The sequence below is a fragment of the Manis pentadactyla genome, chromosome X, assembly GCF_030020395.1.
Source record: "Manis pentadactyla isolate mManPen7 chromosome X, mManPen7.hap1, whole genome shotgun sequence".
NCBI classification, from domain to species: domain Eukaryota; kingdom Metazoa; phylum Chordata; class Mammalia; order Pholidota; family Manidae; genus Manis; species Manis pentadactyla.
Window position 1 is genome coordinate 62,916,325 of NC_080038.1, and position 18,076 is coordinate 62,934,400.

The window sequence follows — 18,076 nt, forward strand, 5'->3', positions numbered from 1 at the left end:
TCTGGCGATTAGTGGGGTTGGAAAGCTAAGACGGGCAGAATACTCGGAGAGGCCAAGTTTCTAGCTACTTATGGAGAACAGGTACACAATACTGGCATCCCTAGGACAAAAGAAAGGAGGGCAGTTTGAAAGACTTCCCAGCAGTGAGATGGGCACTAAAGGGGTAAAGATTACACAGAGCTGCTGCTCAGGAGAAAGAGCAGAAACTTTTAGGAGCTTCAGATGCTCCAACCCCATGGCTGGCAACAGCAGGCCTGAGGCCCCACACTGTGGTATATGCACCCTCCGATGCTGCCATCACACCAGGCATGCTGGAGGGTGGCCCTGCCCATGGGAGATACAGGGGCATAGCACAGAGGATCATCCCCACATAACAGCTCACTGGACCTGGGAGTGGAGGCAGGTATTACAGCTAGAAAGACAGGAAACCCTCCCAACCAAGTTCTTTCCTCCAAGCAGGTGCCAATTCCACTTGCATGCTACCCCAGCCATTGCTGCAAGTGCATGGTACCTCCAGAGAGTATTGTCCTTGCTAGTGTGATCAACTGACAGCCCACACAGTTCACTAAGAGTGAGACAGAAAGGCACTACACCCACTCCTTGCCAACAGCTGGGGCTCCTGCACAGGAAATTGAGCTTCTGGGCAGTACAGAGCGCCACCTACACAGTTATTATTCCATAGGAAACACTAAAAAAATGGAGACAAAGGAATTTGGTTCAAACAAAATTGCAAGAAAAAATGAGAGAAAGAGGGTATACTGACACTGAAATCAAGAATTTTCTTGATAAATATTTCAAAATAAAAGTCATAAGCATGATCACTGAGCTAAAGAAAAATATTCAGTATCTCAGAGAGGACTTCAACAAATAGAATGTTTGAAAAATACAGTATCTAAAATGAAACATACTACTGGGGGATTTAAAAGTAGACCAGATGATGTAGAGGAGACTGAATAAAACAGAAGTTAGAGGACAGGAAAACAAAGCAGTTGAGGAAAAGAGAAAAATGGATTATTAGGAATGAAAGAATAATAAGAGAGCTGTGTGACCAATCCAAATGGAACAATATTTGCATATAGGGCTATCAAAGGAAGAACAGAGAGACAAACGGATAGACAGTCTCATTGGGGAAATAGTAGCTGAAACTTCCCCAATCTGGGGAAAGAAATAGTCCCCCAGGCCTTGGAAGTGCAGAAATCTCCCAACAAAAGGAACCCAAGGAAGACAACACCAAGACATATAATAATTCAAATGGAGAAGATCAAAGACAAAGACAGAGTACTGAAAGCAGCCAGAGAGAGAAAAAAGATCACTTATAAAGGAAACCCAATCAGGCTATCATCAGACTTCTCAGCAGAAACCTTACAGGCCAGAAGGGAGGGCATGATATATTCAATGAAATGAAACAGAAGGGCCTCAAACCAAGAATATTCTACCCAGCAAGATTATCATTTAAATTTGAAGAAGGGATTAAACAATTCCCAGAAAAGAAAAGTTGAGAGAATTTACTTGCCACAAATGATCTCTACACTGTATTTTAATGGGACTTCTCTAGATGGAAGTGCTCCTAAGGAGAAATAGCTGCCACCAGAGAAAACAAAATCAGAGTAAAGGAAATAGACCAATTAATTACTCAACAAATGCAAAATTAAATCAACTACCCACAAAGTCAGTCAGGGGATACACAAAGAGTACAGAATATGACACCTAATACATAAAGAGTGAAGGAGGAAGAAACAGAAGGGGGAAAAAAAAGAACCTTTAGATTGTGTTTGAAATAGCACAAGTAAGTTAGACTGTTAGATAGTAAAGAAGCTACCCTTGAACGTTTGGTAACCATGAATCTAAAGCCTACAATGGCACTATGTACATATCTATCAATACTCACCCTAATGTAAATGGTGTGAATGCACCAATCAAAAGACATAGAGTTATAGAATGGATAAAAAAAACAAGACCTATCCTTATGGTGCCTACAAGAGACTCACTTCAAACCCAAAGACATACACAGACTAAAAGTGAAGGGATGGAAAAAGATATTACATGCAATTTATAGGGAGAAAAAAGCAGGTGTTGCAGTACTTGTATCAGAAAAAATAGACTTCAAAACAAAGAAAGTAACAAGAGAAAAAGAAGGACATTATGTAATGATAAAGGGGTCAGTCCAACAAGAGGATATAACCATTATAAACATCTATGAACCCAACATAGGAGCAACTACATATGTGAAACAAATACTAACAGAATTAAAGGGGGAAACAGAATGCAATGCATTCATTTTAGGAGATGTCAACACGCCACTCACACCAAAAGACAGAATAACCAGACAGAAAATAAGTAAGGAGACAGAGGCACTGAACAACACATTAGAATAGACAGACCTAACAGACATCTACATAACCCTACACCCAAAAGGAGAAGGATACACATTCTTCTCAAGTGCACATGGAACATTTTCCAGAATGGGTCATATACTAGGCCATAAAAAGAACTACAGTAAATTCAGAAGGATTGAAATTGTACCAAACAGCTTCTCAGACCACAAAGGTACGAAACTAGAAATAAATTATGCAAAGAAAACAAAAATTCCACAAACACATGGGGGCTTAAAAACATGCTCCTAAATATTCAAAGGATCAATGACCAAGTAAAAACATGTCTCCAATATAAGGAGACAAATGAAAACAATAACTCAACACTGTAAAATCTGTGGGATGCAGTGAAGGGAAGTATACTGCAATACAGGCTTACCTCAAAAAGAAGAACAATCTAAAATGAACAGTCTAAACTCACAATTAATGAAACTAGAAAAAGAAGAACAAATGAGGCCCAAAGTCAGTAGAAGGAGGGAGATAATAAAGATCAGAGCAGATATAAATAAAATCGAGAAGAATAAAACAATAGAAAGAATCAATGAAAGCAGGAGCAGGTTCTTTGAGAAAATAAGCAAAACAGAGAAACCCCTAGCCAGACTATCAAGAAAAAAAGAGTCTACATACATAAAAAGAATCACAAATGAGAAAGGAAAAATCACTACAGACACCACAGGAATACAAAGAATTATTAGAGAATACTATAAAAACTTATATTCTAACAAATTAGATAACCTAGAAGAAATGGACAATTTTCTAGAAAAAAAACTTTCCAAGACTGACCAAAAAAGAAACAGAAAATCTGAACTGAACAATTACCAGCAATTAAACTGAATTGGTAAACAAAAAACTACCTAAGAACAAAACCCTAGACCAGATGGTTTTACCACTGAATTTTATCAAACATTCAGTGAAGACCTAATGAACACGATCCTTAAAGTTTTCCAAACAGTAGAAGGGGATACTTCCAAACTTATTCTATGAGGCCATCATCACTCTAATACCAAAACCAGGCAAAGTAACCACAGAAAAAGAAAACTACAGACCGATATCCCTCATGAACATAGATGCAAAAATATTCAACAGAATATTATTAAACCAAGTTCAAAAATACATAAAAAGGAGCGAAGAGGGTGGTGTGAGTAGTACAGTGGAAATCTGCTCCCAAAAACATGTTTATGAAGATACAATAAATACAACTATTCCTAAAAGAGACACCAGTGGATATGGTACAACAGCCAGGATACATTTACATCTGCGAGAACTCAACATCACATGAAGGGGGTAAGATACAAGATGTGGCTGGGCTGGACCTGAATGCCCACCCACCCCAGAACCTGGCGGGAAGAAAGGAGTCAGAACAGGAAGGGAGTGAAAGCCCAAGACTGCTAAACAACCAGCTCTAGAAATCTGCACCCGGAGCACAGACACATGGTGCATGGTGTGCTCAATATTAGAGAAATGGAAAAGCACTCCCAGCAGATGACAGGAATCCTTGCCCAATGGACAGCCACTCTAGCCAGACCCAAAGGCCGCTGTTGGTATACAGCTGCCCGGCAGGGGTGCCGCTTTCACAGGGGAGTGCAGCTGGCATGCCTGCCACTCCCCACAGGGCTCTGCACTGCTCTCACAGAGACCCTGCCCACAGCAGCTTAGGGGACTAACCTGGTGGCTGCTCCAGGAGTGCGGGTAACTGACACAGGCAGCAGAGAGGGGCAAGGCATCCAGCAAGCAGGAAAGGACTTTCCTCTAAAAGCTCACATACCCGCTACCTGCCTACAGCCACTGCTATCAAAATGAAAAGGCAGAAGAATTTAGTCCAATGCAAAATAGTCCAGACAAACCATGAGAGATGACCTGCAGAAACAGACCTGACCAGTCTCCCTGAAAAAGAATTCAAAATAAAAATCATAAACATGCTGATGGATCTGCAGAGAAATATGCAAGAGCTAAAGGAGCCAGTACAGAGGGAGACTACAGAAATAAAACAATCTCTGGAAGGACTTAAAAACAGAATGGATGGGATGCAAGAGGCCATTAATGCATAGAAGCTGATGCAGAGAGAGATAAAAGGATCTCCAGGAATGAAACAATATTAAGAGAACTCTGTGATCAATCCAAAAGGAACAATATCTGCATTATAGGGGTACCAGAAGAAGAAGAGAGAGAGGAAAAGGGATAGAAAGTGTCTTTGAAGAAATAATTGCTGAAAACTTCCCCAAACTGGGGGAGGAAATAGTTGCTCAGACCAAGGAAGCACACAGAACTCCCAACAGAAGGGACCCAAAGAGGAAAACACCAAGACACATAATAATTAAAATGTCAAAGATCAAGGACAAGGACAGAGTATTAAAGGCAGCCAGAGAGAGAAAAAAAGGTCACCTACAGAGGAAAACCCATCAGGCTATCATCAGACTTCTCAACGGAAATCTTACAGGCCAGAAGAGAATGGCATGATATATTTAATGCAATGAAACAGAAGGGCCTTGAACCAAGGATACTGTATCCAGCACGATTATCAGTTAAATATGAAGGAGGGATTAAACAATTCCCAGACAAGCAAAAGTTGAGGGAATTTGCCTCCCACAAACCACCTCTACAGGGTATCTTAGAGGGACTAATCTAGATGGGAGCACTCCTAAAAAGAGCACAGAACAAAACACCCAACATATGAAGAATGGAGGAGGAGGAATAAGAAGGGAGAGAAATAAAGAATCATCAGACAGTGTTTATAATAGCACAAAAAGCGAGTTAAGTTAGACAGTAAGATAGCAAAGAAGCTAACCTTGAACTTTTGTAACCACAAACTTAAAGCCTGCAATGGCAATAAGTACATATCTTTCAATAATCACCCTAAATGTAAATGGACTGAATGCACCAATCAAAAGACACAGAGTAATAGAATGGATAAAAAAGCAAGACCCATCTATATGCTGCTAACAAGAGACTCACCTCAAACCCAAAGACATGCACAGATTAATGCTCATCAAAATATTAACAAACTGAATTCAAAATACATCAAAAAGATCATCCAACATGATCAAGTCAGATTTACTCCAGGGATGCAAGGATGATACAATATTAGAAAATCCATCAACATCATCAACCACGTCAACAAAAAGGAGGACAAAAACCACATGATCATCTCCATAGATGATGAAAAAGCATTTGAAAAAATTCAACATCCATTCGTGATAAAAACTCTCAACAGAATGGGTATAGAGGGCAAGTACCTCAACATACTAAAGGCCTTATACAACAAACCCACAGCCAACTTGATACTTTACAGCAAAAAGCTAAAAGCTTTTCCTCTAAGATCAGGAAGAAGACAAGGATGCCCACTCTCCACCCTTTAATTCAAGATAGAACTAGAGGTTATAGTCATGACAATCCGACAACACAAAGAAATAAAAGGCATCCAGATTGGTAAGGAAGAAGTTAAACTGTCACTATTTGCAGATGACATGATATTGTACATAAAAATCCCTAAAGAATTCACTAAAAAACTACTACAACTAATAACGGAATTCAGCAACGTTGCAGGACACAAAATTAATACCCAGAAATCTTTTGCATTCCTTTATATAAATAATGAACTAGCAGAAAGAGAAATCAGGAAAGTGATTCCATTTACAACTGCATCAAAAATAATAAAATACCTAGGAATAAACCTAAGGAGGTGAAAGACCTGTACCCTGAAAACTACAAGACACTCATGAGAGAAATTAAAGAAGAAACCAATAAATGGAAATACAACCCGTGCTCATGGATAAGAAGAATTAAGATTGGGAGATTCTCAAGAATGGTGGCATGAGGAGGGTGGTGGAAAACTCCTCCCAAAACCATATATATTTTGAAAATACAGCAAATACAACTTTTCCTAAAAGAGTTACCAGAAGATACAGTACACCAGCCAAGCTACATCTACATCTGTGAAAACTCAGCATCTCATAGAAAAGGGTAAGACACAAAGCTGTGACCCAGCCAGACATGAACACTCCCCACACCCCAGCTCACCAGCAGGAGGAAAAGAATCAGAGTGGGGAGGGAGTGGAAGCACAGGACTGCTGAATAACCAGACCTAGTAATCTGCACTGGGAGCACAGACACACATTGCATGGTGTACTGGATATTAGAGGAAAGGAAAAGCAAAATCCGAGACTAAGGCTGCGAACAGGTTCCCACAGTCAATTGCCCTGTGACAAAAAAAGCAGGCCCTTTAAAAGTCTTAAAGGAACAAGGGTTTAACTGCTGGACAAAACCGTCCTGGCACACTCAGCCCAGCAGGCTGGAAACATTAAGGACATTTAGATGCCCTAAAGCCCTGGGTGGCAACGCAGCTCCAAAGGCCCTCATGGTGATAAGCAGCCTGCCATTCATTCCCCCTGCCAGCAGTGCAACCAAACCGGCTGACCCACCATTGCTGTGGAGAAGCTGGGGAGCAGCCCCACACACAGCAACCACACAGAGGCTTCTTCCAGCGTGTTGCTAACTGGGCCAGACCCAGACGCTGCCTTCTGCCTGCAGTTGACCTGCACAGACAGAGGAAACCAGCGCAGAGTCAGGGAAGCACATAGGGGCTCTGTTCTCATGGCGAACATGCACTGCTCACCTGCAACTGCTGCCAGTGCCCTGGGCCATCCCGAGGGTCGTACCATACACAGCAGCTCAGGGGATTAACTCAGAGGCTGCTCCCTGTGTGTGGTTGCCCCACAAAGGCAGTGGAGAACGATGCAGAGTTTGGGAAGTACCAAGGGGTGCTGTTCTCACAAAAGAATGCACACTGCTCACCTGTGACCCTTGCCAGTGCCCTACCCATCCTGAGGACCACCCCTCCAATGGAAGCTCAGGGGATTAACCCAGAGGCTGCCATCTGTGTGTGGTTGACTGGCACAGGCACCAGAGATGGGCAAGGTGATGAGCAAGCAGGAAGGGACATTGTTACCGCTAAAGCACATGTCTCTGTCTACCAACCACTTCCATTGCCATGAAGAGGCAGAAGAAATTTTTTCAGTCCAAAATCCCTCAAACACCAGAAACAGGGCCTGGTGAGACCAAAGTCACCAATCTTCCTGAAAAAGAATTCAAAATAGAAGTCATAAACATACTGATGGAGCTACAGAAAAATGTGCAAGAGCTAAGGGAAGAATTCTGGAGGGAGACAACAGAAATGAAACAAACAATGGAAGGATTTAAGATCAGACTGGATGAGGTGGAAGAGACTATTAATGGAATAGAATTCAGAGAACAGGAATACAGAGAAGCTGAGGCAGAGAGAGACAAATGGATCTCTAGGAATGAAAGACTATTAAGAGAATGGTGTGACCAACCCAACAGAGCAATATTCGCATTATAGGGGTACCAGAAGAAGAAGAAGAAGAGAGAAAAAGGGATAGAAAGTGTCTTTGAAGAAATAAGTGCTGAAAACTTCCCCAAGCTGGGGAAGGAAATAGTCTCTCAGACCACGGAAGCACACAGATCCTCCAACACAAGGGATCCAAGGAGGACAACAAGACATATAATAATTAAATTGGCAAAGATCAAAGATAAGGATAGTGTATTAAAGTCAGCCAGAGAGAGAAAAAAGGTCACCTACAAAGGAAAACCCATCAGGCTATCATCAGACTTCTCAGCAGAAACCTTACAGGCCTTGAAGGGAATAGAATGATACATTCAATGCAATGAAACACAAGAGCCCTGAACCAAGAATACTGTATCCAGCAAGATTATCATTTAAATTTGAATGAGGGATTAAACAATTCCCAGATAAGCAAAAGTTGAGGGAATTTACCTCCAACAAACCATCTCTACAGTGTATTTTAAAGGGAATCCTCTAGATGGAAGTGCTCCTAAGGCTAAATAGATGTCACCAGAGAAAATAAGACCACAACAAAGAAAGCAGACCAACCAAACACTAACTAAAGGCAAAAAATAAAATCAACTACCCACAAAAGCAGTCAAAGGAAACACAGAAGAGCACAAAACAAAACACGTAGCATATAAAGAATGCAGGAGAAGGAATAAGAAGGGAGAGAAATAAGAATCATCAGACTGTGTTTATAATAGCTGAATAAGCGAGTTAAGTTAGTAAGATAGTAAAGAAGCTAACCTTGAACCTTTGGTAACCACGAATCTAAAGCATGCAAGAGCAATAAGTACATATCTTTCAATAATCACCCTAAACATAAATGGACTGAATGCACTAATCAAAAGACACAGAGTAATAGAATGGATAAAAAAGCAAGACCCATCTATATGCTGCTTACAAGGGACTCACCTCAAACCCAAAGACATGCACAGACTAAAAGTCAAGGGATGGAAAAAGACATTCCATGCAAACAACAGGGAGAAAAAAGCAGGTGTTGCAGTACTAGTATCAGACAAAATAGACGTCAAAACAAAGAAAGTCACAAGAGATAAAGAAGGACATTACATAATGATAAAGGGCTCAGTCCAACAAGAGGATATAACCATTATAAATATATATGCACCCAACACAGGACCGCCGACATATGTGAAACAAATACTAGTAGAATTAAAGGAGGAAATAGAATGCAATGCATTTATTTTAGGAGATGGCAACATGCCACTCATACCAAAAGACAGATCAACCAGAGAGAAAATAAGTAAGGAGGCAGAGGCACTGAACAACACACTAGAACAGATGGACCTAACAGACATCTACAGAACTCTACACCCAAAAGCAGCACAACACACATTCTTCTCAAGTGCACATGGAACATTTTCCATAATAGACCACAAACTATGCAACAAAAAGAGCCTCAGTAAATTTAGAAAGATTGAAATTGTACCAACCAACTACTCAGATCTCAAAGGGATGAAAGTAGGAATAAATTGTACAAAGAAAACAAAAAGGCTCACAAACACATGGAGGCTTAACAACATGCTCCTAAATAATCAATGGATCAATGACCAAATTAAAACAGAGATCAAGAAATATATGGACACAAATGACAACAACAGCACAAAGCCCCAACTTCTGTGGGACACAGCGAAGGCAGTTCTAAGAGGAAAGTATATAGCAATCCAGGCCTATTTAAAGAGGGAAGAACAATCCCGAATGAAGAGTCTAAAGTCACAATTATTGAAACTGGAAAAAGAAGAACAAATGAGGCCCAAAGTCAACAGAAGGAGGGAAATAATAAAGATCAGAGAAGAAATAAATAAAATTGAGAAGAATAAAACAATAGGAAAAAAATCAATGAAACCAAGAGCTGGTTCTTTGAGAAAATAAACAAAATAGATAAGCCCCTAGCCATACTTATTAAGAGAAACAGAGAATCTACACACATAAAGAGAATCAGAAATGAGAAAGGAAAAATCACAACGGACCCCACAGAAATACAAAGAATTAGATAATACTATGAACATCTATATGCTAACAAGCTGGAAAACCTAGAAGAAATGGACAACTTCCTGGAAAAATGCAACCTTCCAAGATTGACCAAGGAAGAAACAGAAAATCTAAAGAGTCCCATTACTAGCAACAAAATTGAATCAGTAATCAAAAAACTACCCAAGAATAAAATCCCCATACAAGACAGATTCACCCCTGAATTTTATCAGATATTTACAGAAGATGTAATAGCCATTCTCCTTAAAGTTTTCCAAAAAATAGAAGAGGAGGGAATACTTTCAAACTCGTTCTATGAAGCCAGCATCACTCTAATACCAAAACCAGGCAAAAACACCAGAAAAAAAGAAAACTACAGACCAATATCCCTGATGAACATAGATGCAAAAATATGCAACAAAGTATTAGCAAACGAAATTAAAAAATACATAAAAAGATCATCCATTATGATCAAGTAGGATTTATTCCAGGGATGCAAGGATGGTATAACATTCAAAAATCCATCAACATCATCCACCACATCAACAGAAAGGACAAAAGCCACATGATCATCTCTATAGATGCTGAAAAAGCATTCGACAAAATTCAACATCCATTCATGATAAAATCTCTCAATAATATGGTTATAGAGGGCAAGTACCTCAACATATTAAAGGCTGTATATGACAAGCCCACAGACAGCGAGAAGCTGAAAGCTTTTCCCCTAAGATCGGGAACAAGACTAGGATGCCCTCTCTCCCTGCTTTTATTCAGCATAGTACTAGAGGTCCTATTCATGGCAATCAGACAATACAAAGGAACACAAGGCATCCACCAGTTTGAAAAAGACATATGCAACCCTATGTTTATTGCAGCACTGTTTACAATAGCCAAGAAATGGAAGCAACCTAAGTGTCCATCAGTAGATGAATGGATTAAGAAGATGTGGTACATATACACAATGGAATATTATTCAGCCATAAGAAGAAAACAAATCCTACCATTTGCAACAACATGGATGGAGCTAGAGGGTATTATGCTCACTGAAATAAGCCAGGCAGAGAAAGACAAGTATCAAATGATTTCACTCATATGTGGAGTATAAGAACAAAGCAAAAACTGAAGGAACAAAAACAGCAGCAGAGTCACATAACCCAAGAATGGATTAACAGTTACCAAAGGGAAAGGGACTGGGGAGGGTTGGTCAAAAGGGAGGGATAAGTGGGAAAAAGGGGCATTATGATTAGCACACACAATGTAGGGGGGTGCATGGGGAAGGCAGTACAACACAGAGAAGACAAGGAGTCATTCGATAGCATCTTACTATGCTGATGGACCGTGACTGTAATGGGGTATGTGGTGGGGAATTGATAATGGGCGGAGTCTAGTAACCATAATGTTACTCATGTAATTGTACATTATTGATACCAAAATTTAAAAAAAGGAAAGAAATAAAATTGGTAAGAAAGAAGCTAAACTGTCATTGTTTGCAGATGACATGATACTGTATATAAAAAACCCTAAGGAATCCACTCCACAACTACTAGATCTAATATCTGAATTCAGCAAAGTTGCAGGATACAAAATTAATACACAGAAATCTGTTGCATTCATATACACTAATGATGAACTAGCAGAACGAGAAATCAAGAAAACAATTCCATTCACAATTACATCAAAAAGAATAAAATACCTAGGAATAAACCTTACTGAGGAAGTGAAAGACCTATGTGCCTGAAAACTGCAAGACACTCTTAAGAGAAATTAAAGAGAACACTAACAAATGGAAATTCATCCATGCTTTTGGGTAGGGAGAATTAATATTGTCCAAATGGCCATCCTGCCTAAAGCAATCTACAGATTCACTGCAATCCCTATCGAAATACTGAAAGCATTCTTCAATGAACTGGAACAAATAGTTCTAAAATTCATATAGAACCACAAAAGACCCTGAATAGCCAAGGCAATCCTGAGAAGGAACAATAAAGCAGGGGGATCTCACTTCCCAACTTCAAGCTCTGCAACAAAGCCATAGTAATCAAGACAATTTGGTACTGGCACAAGAACTGACCCATAGACCTGTGGGACAGAATAGAGAGTCCAGATATTAACCAAAGCAAATATGGTCAATGAATATATGATAAAGGAGCCATGGATATACAATGGGGGAAATGACAGCCTCTTCAACAGCTGGTGTTGGCAAAACTGGACAGCTACATGTAAGAGAATGAAACTGGATTACTGTCTAACCACGAACACAAATTAAGCTCAAAATGTATCAAAGACCTGAATGTAAGTCATGAAACCATAAAACTATTAGAAAAAAAGGCAAAAATCTCTTGGACATAAACATGAGCAACTTCTTCATGAACGTATCTCCCCAGGAAACATATGTCCACACAAAAAAAGCAAAAATGAACAAGTGGGACTATATCAAGCTGGAAAGCTTCTGTACAGCAAAGGACACCATCAGTAGAACAAAAAGGCATCCTACAGTAAGGGAGAATATATTCATAAATGACATATCTGATAAGGCTTTGACATCCAAAATATATAAAGAGCTCACACAGCTCAACAAACAAAAAGCAAATAATCCAATTAAAAAAAGGACAGAGGATCTGAACAGACACTTCTCCAAAGAAGAAATTCAGATGGCCAACAGGCACATGAAAAGATGCTCCACATCACTAATCATAAGAGAAATGCAAATTAAAAGCCCAATGAGATATCACTTACAGCAGTTAGGATGGCCACCATCCAAAAGACAGACAACAAGAAATGTTGGCGAGGATGTGGAGAAAGGGGAACCCTCCTACACTGCTGGTGGGAATGTAAATTAGTTCAACCATTGTGGAAAAGCAGTATGGAGGTTCCTCATAAACCTAAAAATAGAAATACCATTTGACCCAGGAATTCCACTGCTAAGAATTTATCCAAAGAATGCAGGAGCCCAGTTTGAAAAGGACATATGCACCTGTATGTTTATTGCAGCACTATTTACAATAGCCAAGAAGTGGAAGCAATCTAAGTATCCATCAGTAGATGAATGGATAAAGAAGATGTGGTACATACACACAACAGAATGTTATTCAGCCATAAGAAGAAAACAAACCCTACCCTTTCCAACAACTTGGATGGATCTAGATGGTATCATGCTCAATTAAATAAGCCTGGTGGAGAAAGACAAGTACCAAATGATTTCACTCATTTTTGGAGTGTAACAACAGAAAAAAATGGAAGGAAAAAAACAGCAGTAGACACAGAGTCCAAGAAGGGACTAGAGGTTACCAAAGGAAGTGGGTGGGGATGGAGAGAAAAGGGTATTAAGGAGCATTACATAACGTAGGGGGGTCATGGGGAAGGCATTATAGCACATAGAAGACAAGTAGTGACTCTATATCATCTTACTACCCTGATGGACAGTGACTGCAACGGGTTGTGTCTGGGGGACTTGATAATATGGGTAAATATAATAACCACAATATTGCTCATGTGAAACCTTTATAAGACTGTTTATCAATTGTACCTTAATAAAAACAATAGATAAAAAATGTCCTCATTTATTAATCAAATATAATAATACAAGCATTCTCCATTTCATAGAATTGCTGTTTGTATGTTGGGGCAGGGGTCATATCAATTAATAGTTGTAAGACTACTTTGTAAAATGTAAAGCATGACATTGTGAGGCTTGAGGTTTTATATTTGTGCAATAGCCATTTTGCCACTGTATGGTGGCACTTGATAAAGGTTATCTGCTCAATGAATAATGAATGAGTGCCCAGTCATTAGAAAAGTCAAATAAGGACAGGATTTAAAATAAGCACCTAAACAAAGGAGATGCACAGCAATTCAACAAAACAGGAAAAGTAACATACACCATATAAAGAGCTAAGAGGGTTATTAAATTAATCTCTGCATAAAAAGCTAACTATCCCATTATATTTAAAGGGATGAGTAGTAATGTTTGGGAGACTTGTCAAAACAGTAGGGAAACATTAAGCTAACAGGCAACCCAAGAACCGGAGGGATGGAAGAGTAATATATTCGAATAAAAGTGGCAAAAACAAAATGTTCAAAAGAAAGTAGTTTTGGCCTTATATAGAGACTAGGAAAATTGATCAATTTAAATTTATAGTACAGTTTAATTTTATTTTGTATTTGTTACTATGGCAAATACATCTGAAGTTCAAGATAAGGCTCATGGCTTAGAAACTGAATTTTCTTTTTTCCCAAAGAAAGTAAAAAACATATATATCCAAAATGTTGAATGCTAAATTTTTTTTTTCACTTGAGTTCAAACAGGCCATAATTACACAGCTCCAGGAGCATTCTAAGTTTCTATAAGTTGATGTTAATTTGTACCATGTTATCACCCTGCTATAATGTCCCACCATGTGTTTTGGTTTGCCGGTATTTGTACATGAAGAAGCAGTTGAGCCAAATGCAGAGTCTGAATCCTTGGAAATTAACATGGATTCAAATAATGACTTTCTGTGTGACTTTAAGGAAGCCATTTAACCTTCCTAATATTTTATACCTCCCTTAAAATAACATTACCTTACATGTGTATGAGCTGTTAAAGTTTGCAACACATACTATGATTTCAATTGATCCTTAAAACCTCAGTGTAGAAGTCAGAGAAGGTATTTCAATTTTAAAATGGAAACTGAAGTCAAACAGCAGAGGACGGATATACAAACGCAAAAACAAGCAAACAAGAGACCATTACCTTATATCATAAACAAAAATTAACTCAAAATGGATTATAGACCTATATGTAAGAGATAAAAGTATAAAAGCTTCCACAAGAAAACAGGAGAAAATGTTTGTAAATTTGAGATAGGCAAAGATTTCTTATCATGTCCAAAAATATGACCCATAAAATAAAAATTTGACAAATTAGACTTCATCAAAATTCAGAACGTTTACAGTTTAAATGATGCCATTAAGAAAATGAAAAGACAAGTCAGAGACTGCGAGAAAATATTTACAAATTGTATATTGATAAAGGATTTGTACCTAGAATATATAAAGAACTCTTACAGCTCAGTAAGAATCCAATTTTAAAAATGGGACAATAATTGAATAGATACTTTCCTAAAGAAGATATACAAATGGTCATTAAGCACATAAAAAATTATCAATACCATTAGCTATCAAGGAAATGCAAATCAATGAGCTACCACTACATACCCACTAGAATGGCTATTACAAAAGGGTGGACAATAACAAGTGTTGAAGGGGATGTGGAGAATTGGAACCCTCATACACTGATGGTAGGAATGTAAAATGGTGTGGTCACTTTGGAAAACAGATTGCAGCTGCACAAAAAGTTAAACAGAGCTAACAAACGACCCAGAAATTCATGTACTCAGAATTCGAAACATATGTCCACACAAAGACTTGGACACAAATGTTCAGAGCAGCATTATTCACAGTAGTCCCAAAGTGGAAACAACTCAAATATCAACCAACTAGTGAGTGGCTAAACAAAATGTGATATATTCACTCAATAGCATATTATAATATTCTATTTATTCAGCAATAGGTAGGATTGAAATACTGATACAATCTACAACATGGATGAACCTCAAAAACATTATGCTAAATTGAAAGAAGCCAGACAGAAAAGGTCATATACTGTATGGTTCCATTTATGTGATGTATCCAGAAAGAAAATCTATAGAGATAGAAAGCAGATCAGTGGTTGCTTAAGCCCGAAGGTGGGGGCAGGGATTTGACTGAAAATGGGCAAGATGAAACTTTTTGAAATACTGGAAATATTCTAAAATTGGGTTGTGGTGACAGTTACATAACTATAAATTAACTAAAATATCACTGAATTGTATCCACACAATAGGTGAGTTTTATGTATATAAATTACATCTCAAGAAAGATAATTTTTAAATCACTGAATAAAACTGCATTGAAAAGAAAATAAATCATCAGAAGGAGGACTAAAATATAGGTCTTCAGTGTTTCTTCTAAGTATTACCTGCCTCTGAGAAAAGGTGGAATAAGCTTTTTCAAAGGGCTAATATCGTCACAGGGGAAGTAACAACTTTGCCAGGTTTTGAAAATACAAAATGATTCAAAATGCCAGGTGGTACAGCTATTTTGTCCTAAAACCACAGTATACCTGTATTAGCAATTTTCTACTTTTAACTATTTACACTTCATAAACCCAGGGAAATTTTGTAGTGCGTAACTACATTGTAATATGAATTTATCACCATAAAACTGTTATCAGACTGCATTATTTATGTAATTTCTAATACACAAGTTCTTTAAAATTAGCTGAAAATTTAATACCACTGTTTGACTTACAGTGTGGAGAATAAGTCTCAGAGCATCTTCAAAATAGCCCCAAACTTCTTCCAGGGGACAGAGTTCTGCATTTGGCACCCCATCTGGCACTAAGAGGTTGATCAAACGGTGCACACATTTGCTGAAATCAGAAAGAGAAAACTCATCCCATAAGGAAAGAAATCATTGTATTCATGGCTAAAATAAGTAAAATCTGAATGTCATCCCCGAGTAAGTACTTCAAAACACTTCTGTTCTTCCCTCAAATTTATCTGGCCTCCAACCTCAGAAGACAGATTTGTGAAACTATAAAAGGTGCTGACCAGTCCTTCCTTTTATTACACTTATGGTTGTCTTTCACTTTTTTTTAGTGTCCTGCACTAAGGAGTCATGGCTCTTTACTGTATTTTGTGAGCTGGTGTGATCTACAGGAACTTTAAATCACCTCACCACATCCCCAAATGGGTAAAGGAATTGGGATATAAATTGGGAATAATTCCATGAGAACTATCTCTCATGTGTCAGAAAAGGAAAACTAATGAAGTTCTTCAGAGAAAAATCACACATCTATTTTTCCCCCATGTCTAGTCATGGAGAACATAAAATCTCCTATAAAAATATGTTATGTTACAGAACTTAATGGTCCTTAAAGAAAAGTGTTTAGAAAAAAATCTGAGGCAAATATAGCAAAATGCTAGCATTTGTTACATTTGGGTGGTGGACACACTGGTGTTTGTTACTTTCTGTACATTTGGCATACTAATGATACAAAGAAAGAGAGGTACCTAGTAATTTTATTATACACACAGACTCACACAAAGGAGCAACTTTCCCCTCTTCTTCTCTTCTGGGAAAGTCAGACTCCTTCACTTAGCTAATTAATTATTGGTCTATAATACTACCCTAAATATGGAGCTGTTCTGAGGGAATTTTAGTACAGGAGTAATAGCCTTATCAACTTTCAAGTTATGCCAGTTGAGTATGACTGATGACTTGCAGGATATTGACTAGAGCTCTTTTGGCTATCAAAAAGCCTGGATTCAGTATTGAATTATGTTTACTAACCTGTATTTCAAAACATCAATTGGTTCTTTCTTTTTGTGGAGCAATAAAGCCCTTTTCAAGGCCTTTAGAGCGATGGTAGGATAGTGTGCAGGCACTTCCATTGCTAATCCTACAGGAAGGGAAGAAAAAATACTGTGAACACCATAATCACATCCATTACAGTTTTCATCCCAGGCTACCATTTGCATTCTCTAAAGAAACTGGTCTGAAACAGATTAACAAAAACAAACACACAAACACACACACAGAAAAATAAAAAAGAATTTTATAAAATGACAAGTCCATGGTGGCTTTCAGAGATAGTGTCTATTTTCTGGGCAGAGTAACATAGTAGGATTACCAGGTTATGTCTTTTGTTTATCATACGTCAACGGGGAACCTACTGTTTCTGTGACCATGAACATAGTCACACAGGTGAGGCAATAATCTTATAAAACAGCATTAAGGAAGGGCACACTAAGATGTAAACACATCAGTAAAGGGTACTAATAAAAAACAGATTTATACTGCAATATACTGTTCTTGTCTGATACTCAAAACAGGAAACATTTCACAGGAGAGTGAGTGTCAGAGATAACAAACCCTTAAACTTCCAGATGCATTTACCAGGCCTCTACAACTGGGGACCCATTATGCAAGGAGCAGTGGTCACCATCACACATTCATAAAGTAAACACCACCTGCTCCATGTCTCTAGGAAGTCTGTCTTGGCAAGACATGTCTCTTGGAATTCTGTGCACTTGGGGCTACCTAATAACTTTACTTACCATACACAGGCTCCTGAGGAAGGTAAGAGATAGACAAAAGAAGGAAGATAATTATGCCATTTCCTGCAGTGTATCCCTATAGAGGCTCTGGCTCCCCCAAATATCACTTATACCCAACCAAAAATTTGAGGGTGGCAATTGTGCTAGAAAATATTTCCAATATTTCTCTGTGTACTGTAATAAATTGCTAAGATTGCATCACCTTTGAT

General features: G+C 38.4%; 1 protein-coding gene across 1 annotated transcript in view; it reads right to left on the bottom strand.

The window, feature by feature from the left end:
- TEX11 (testis expressed 11) overlaps positions 1-18,076 on the bottom strand; it is a 382,668-nt gene that overhangs the window by 38,157 nt on the left and 326,435 nt on the right. The window contains exons 26-27 of the mRNA XM_036898307.2: positions 17,101-17,209; positions 16,057-16,177 (exon numbers count right to left, since the gene is read on the bottom strand). Of these exons, the coding sequence (XP_036754202.2) occupies positions 16,057-16,177; positions 17,101-17,209 (230 nt within the window). The remainder of the gene's footprint in view (positions 1-16,056; positions 16,178-17,100; positions 17,210-18,076) is intronic.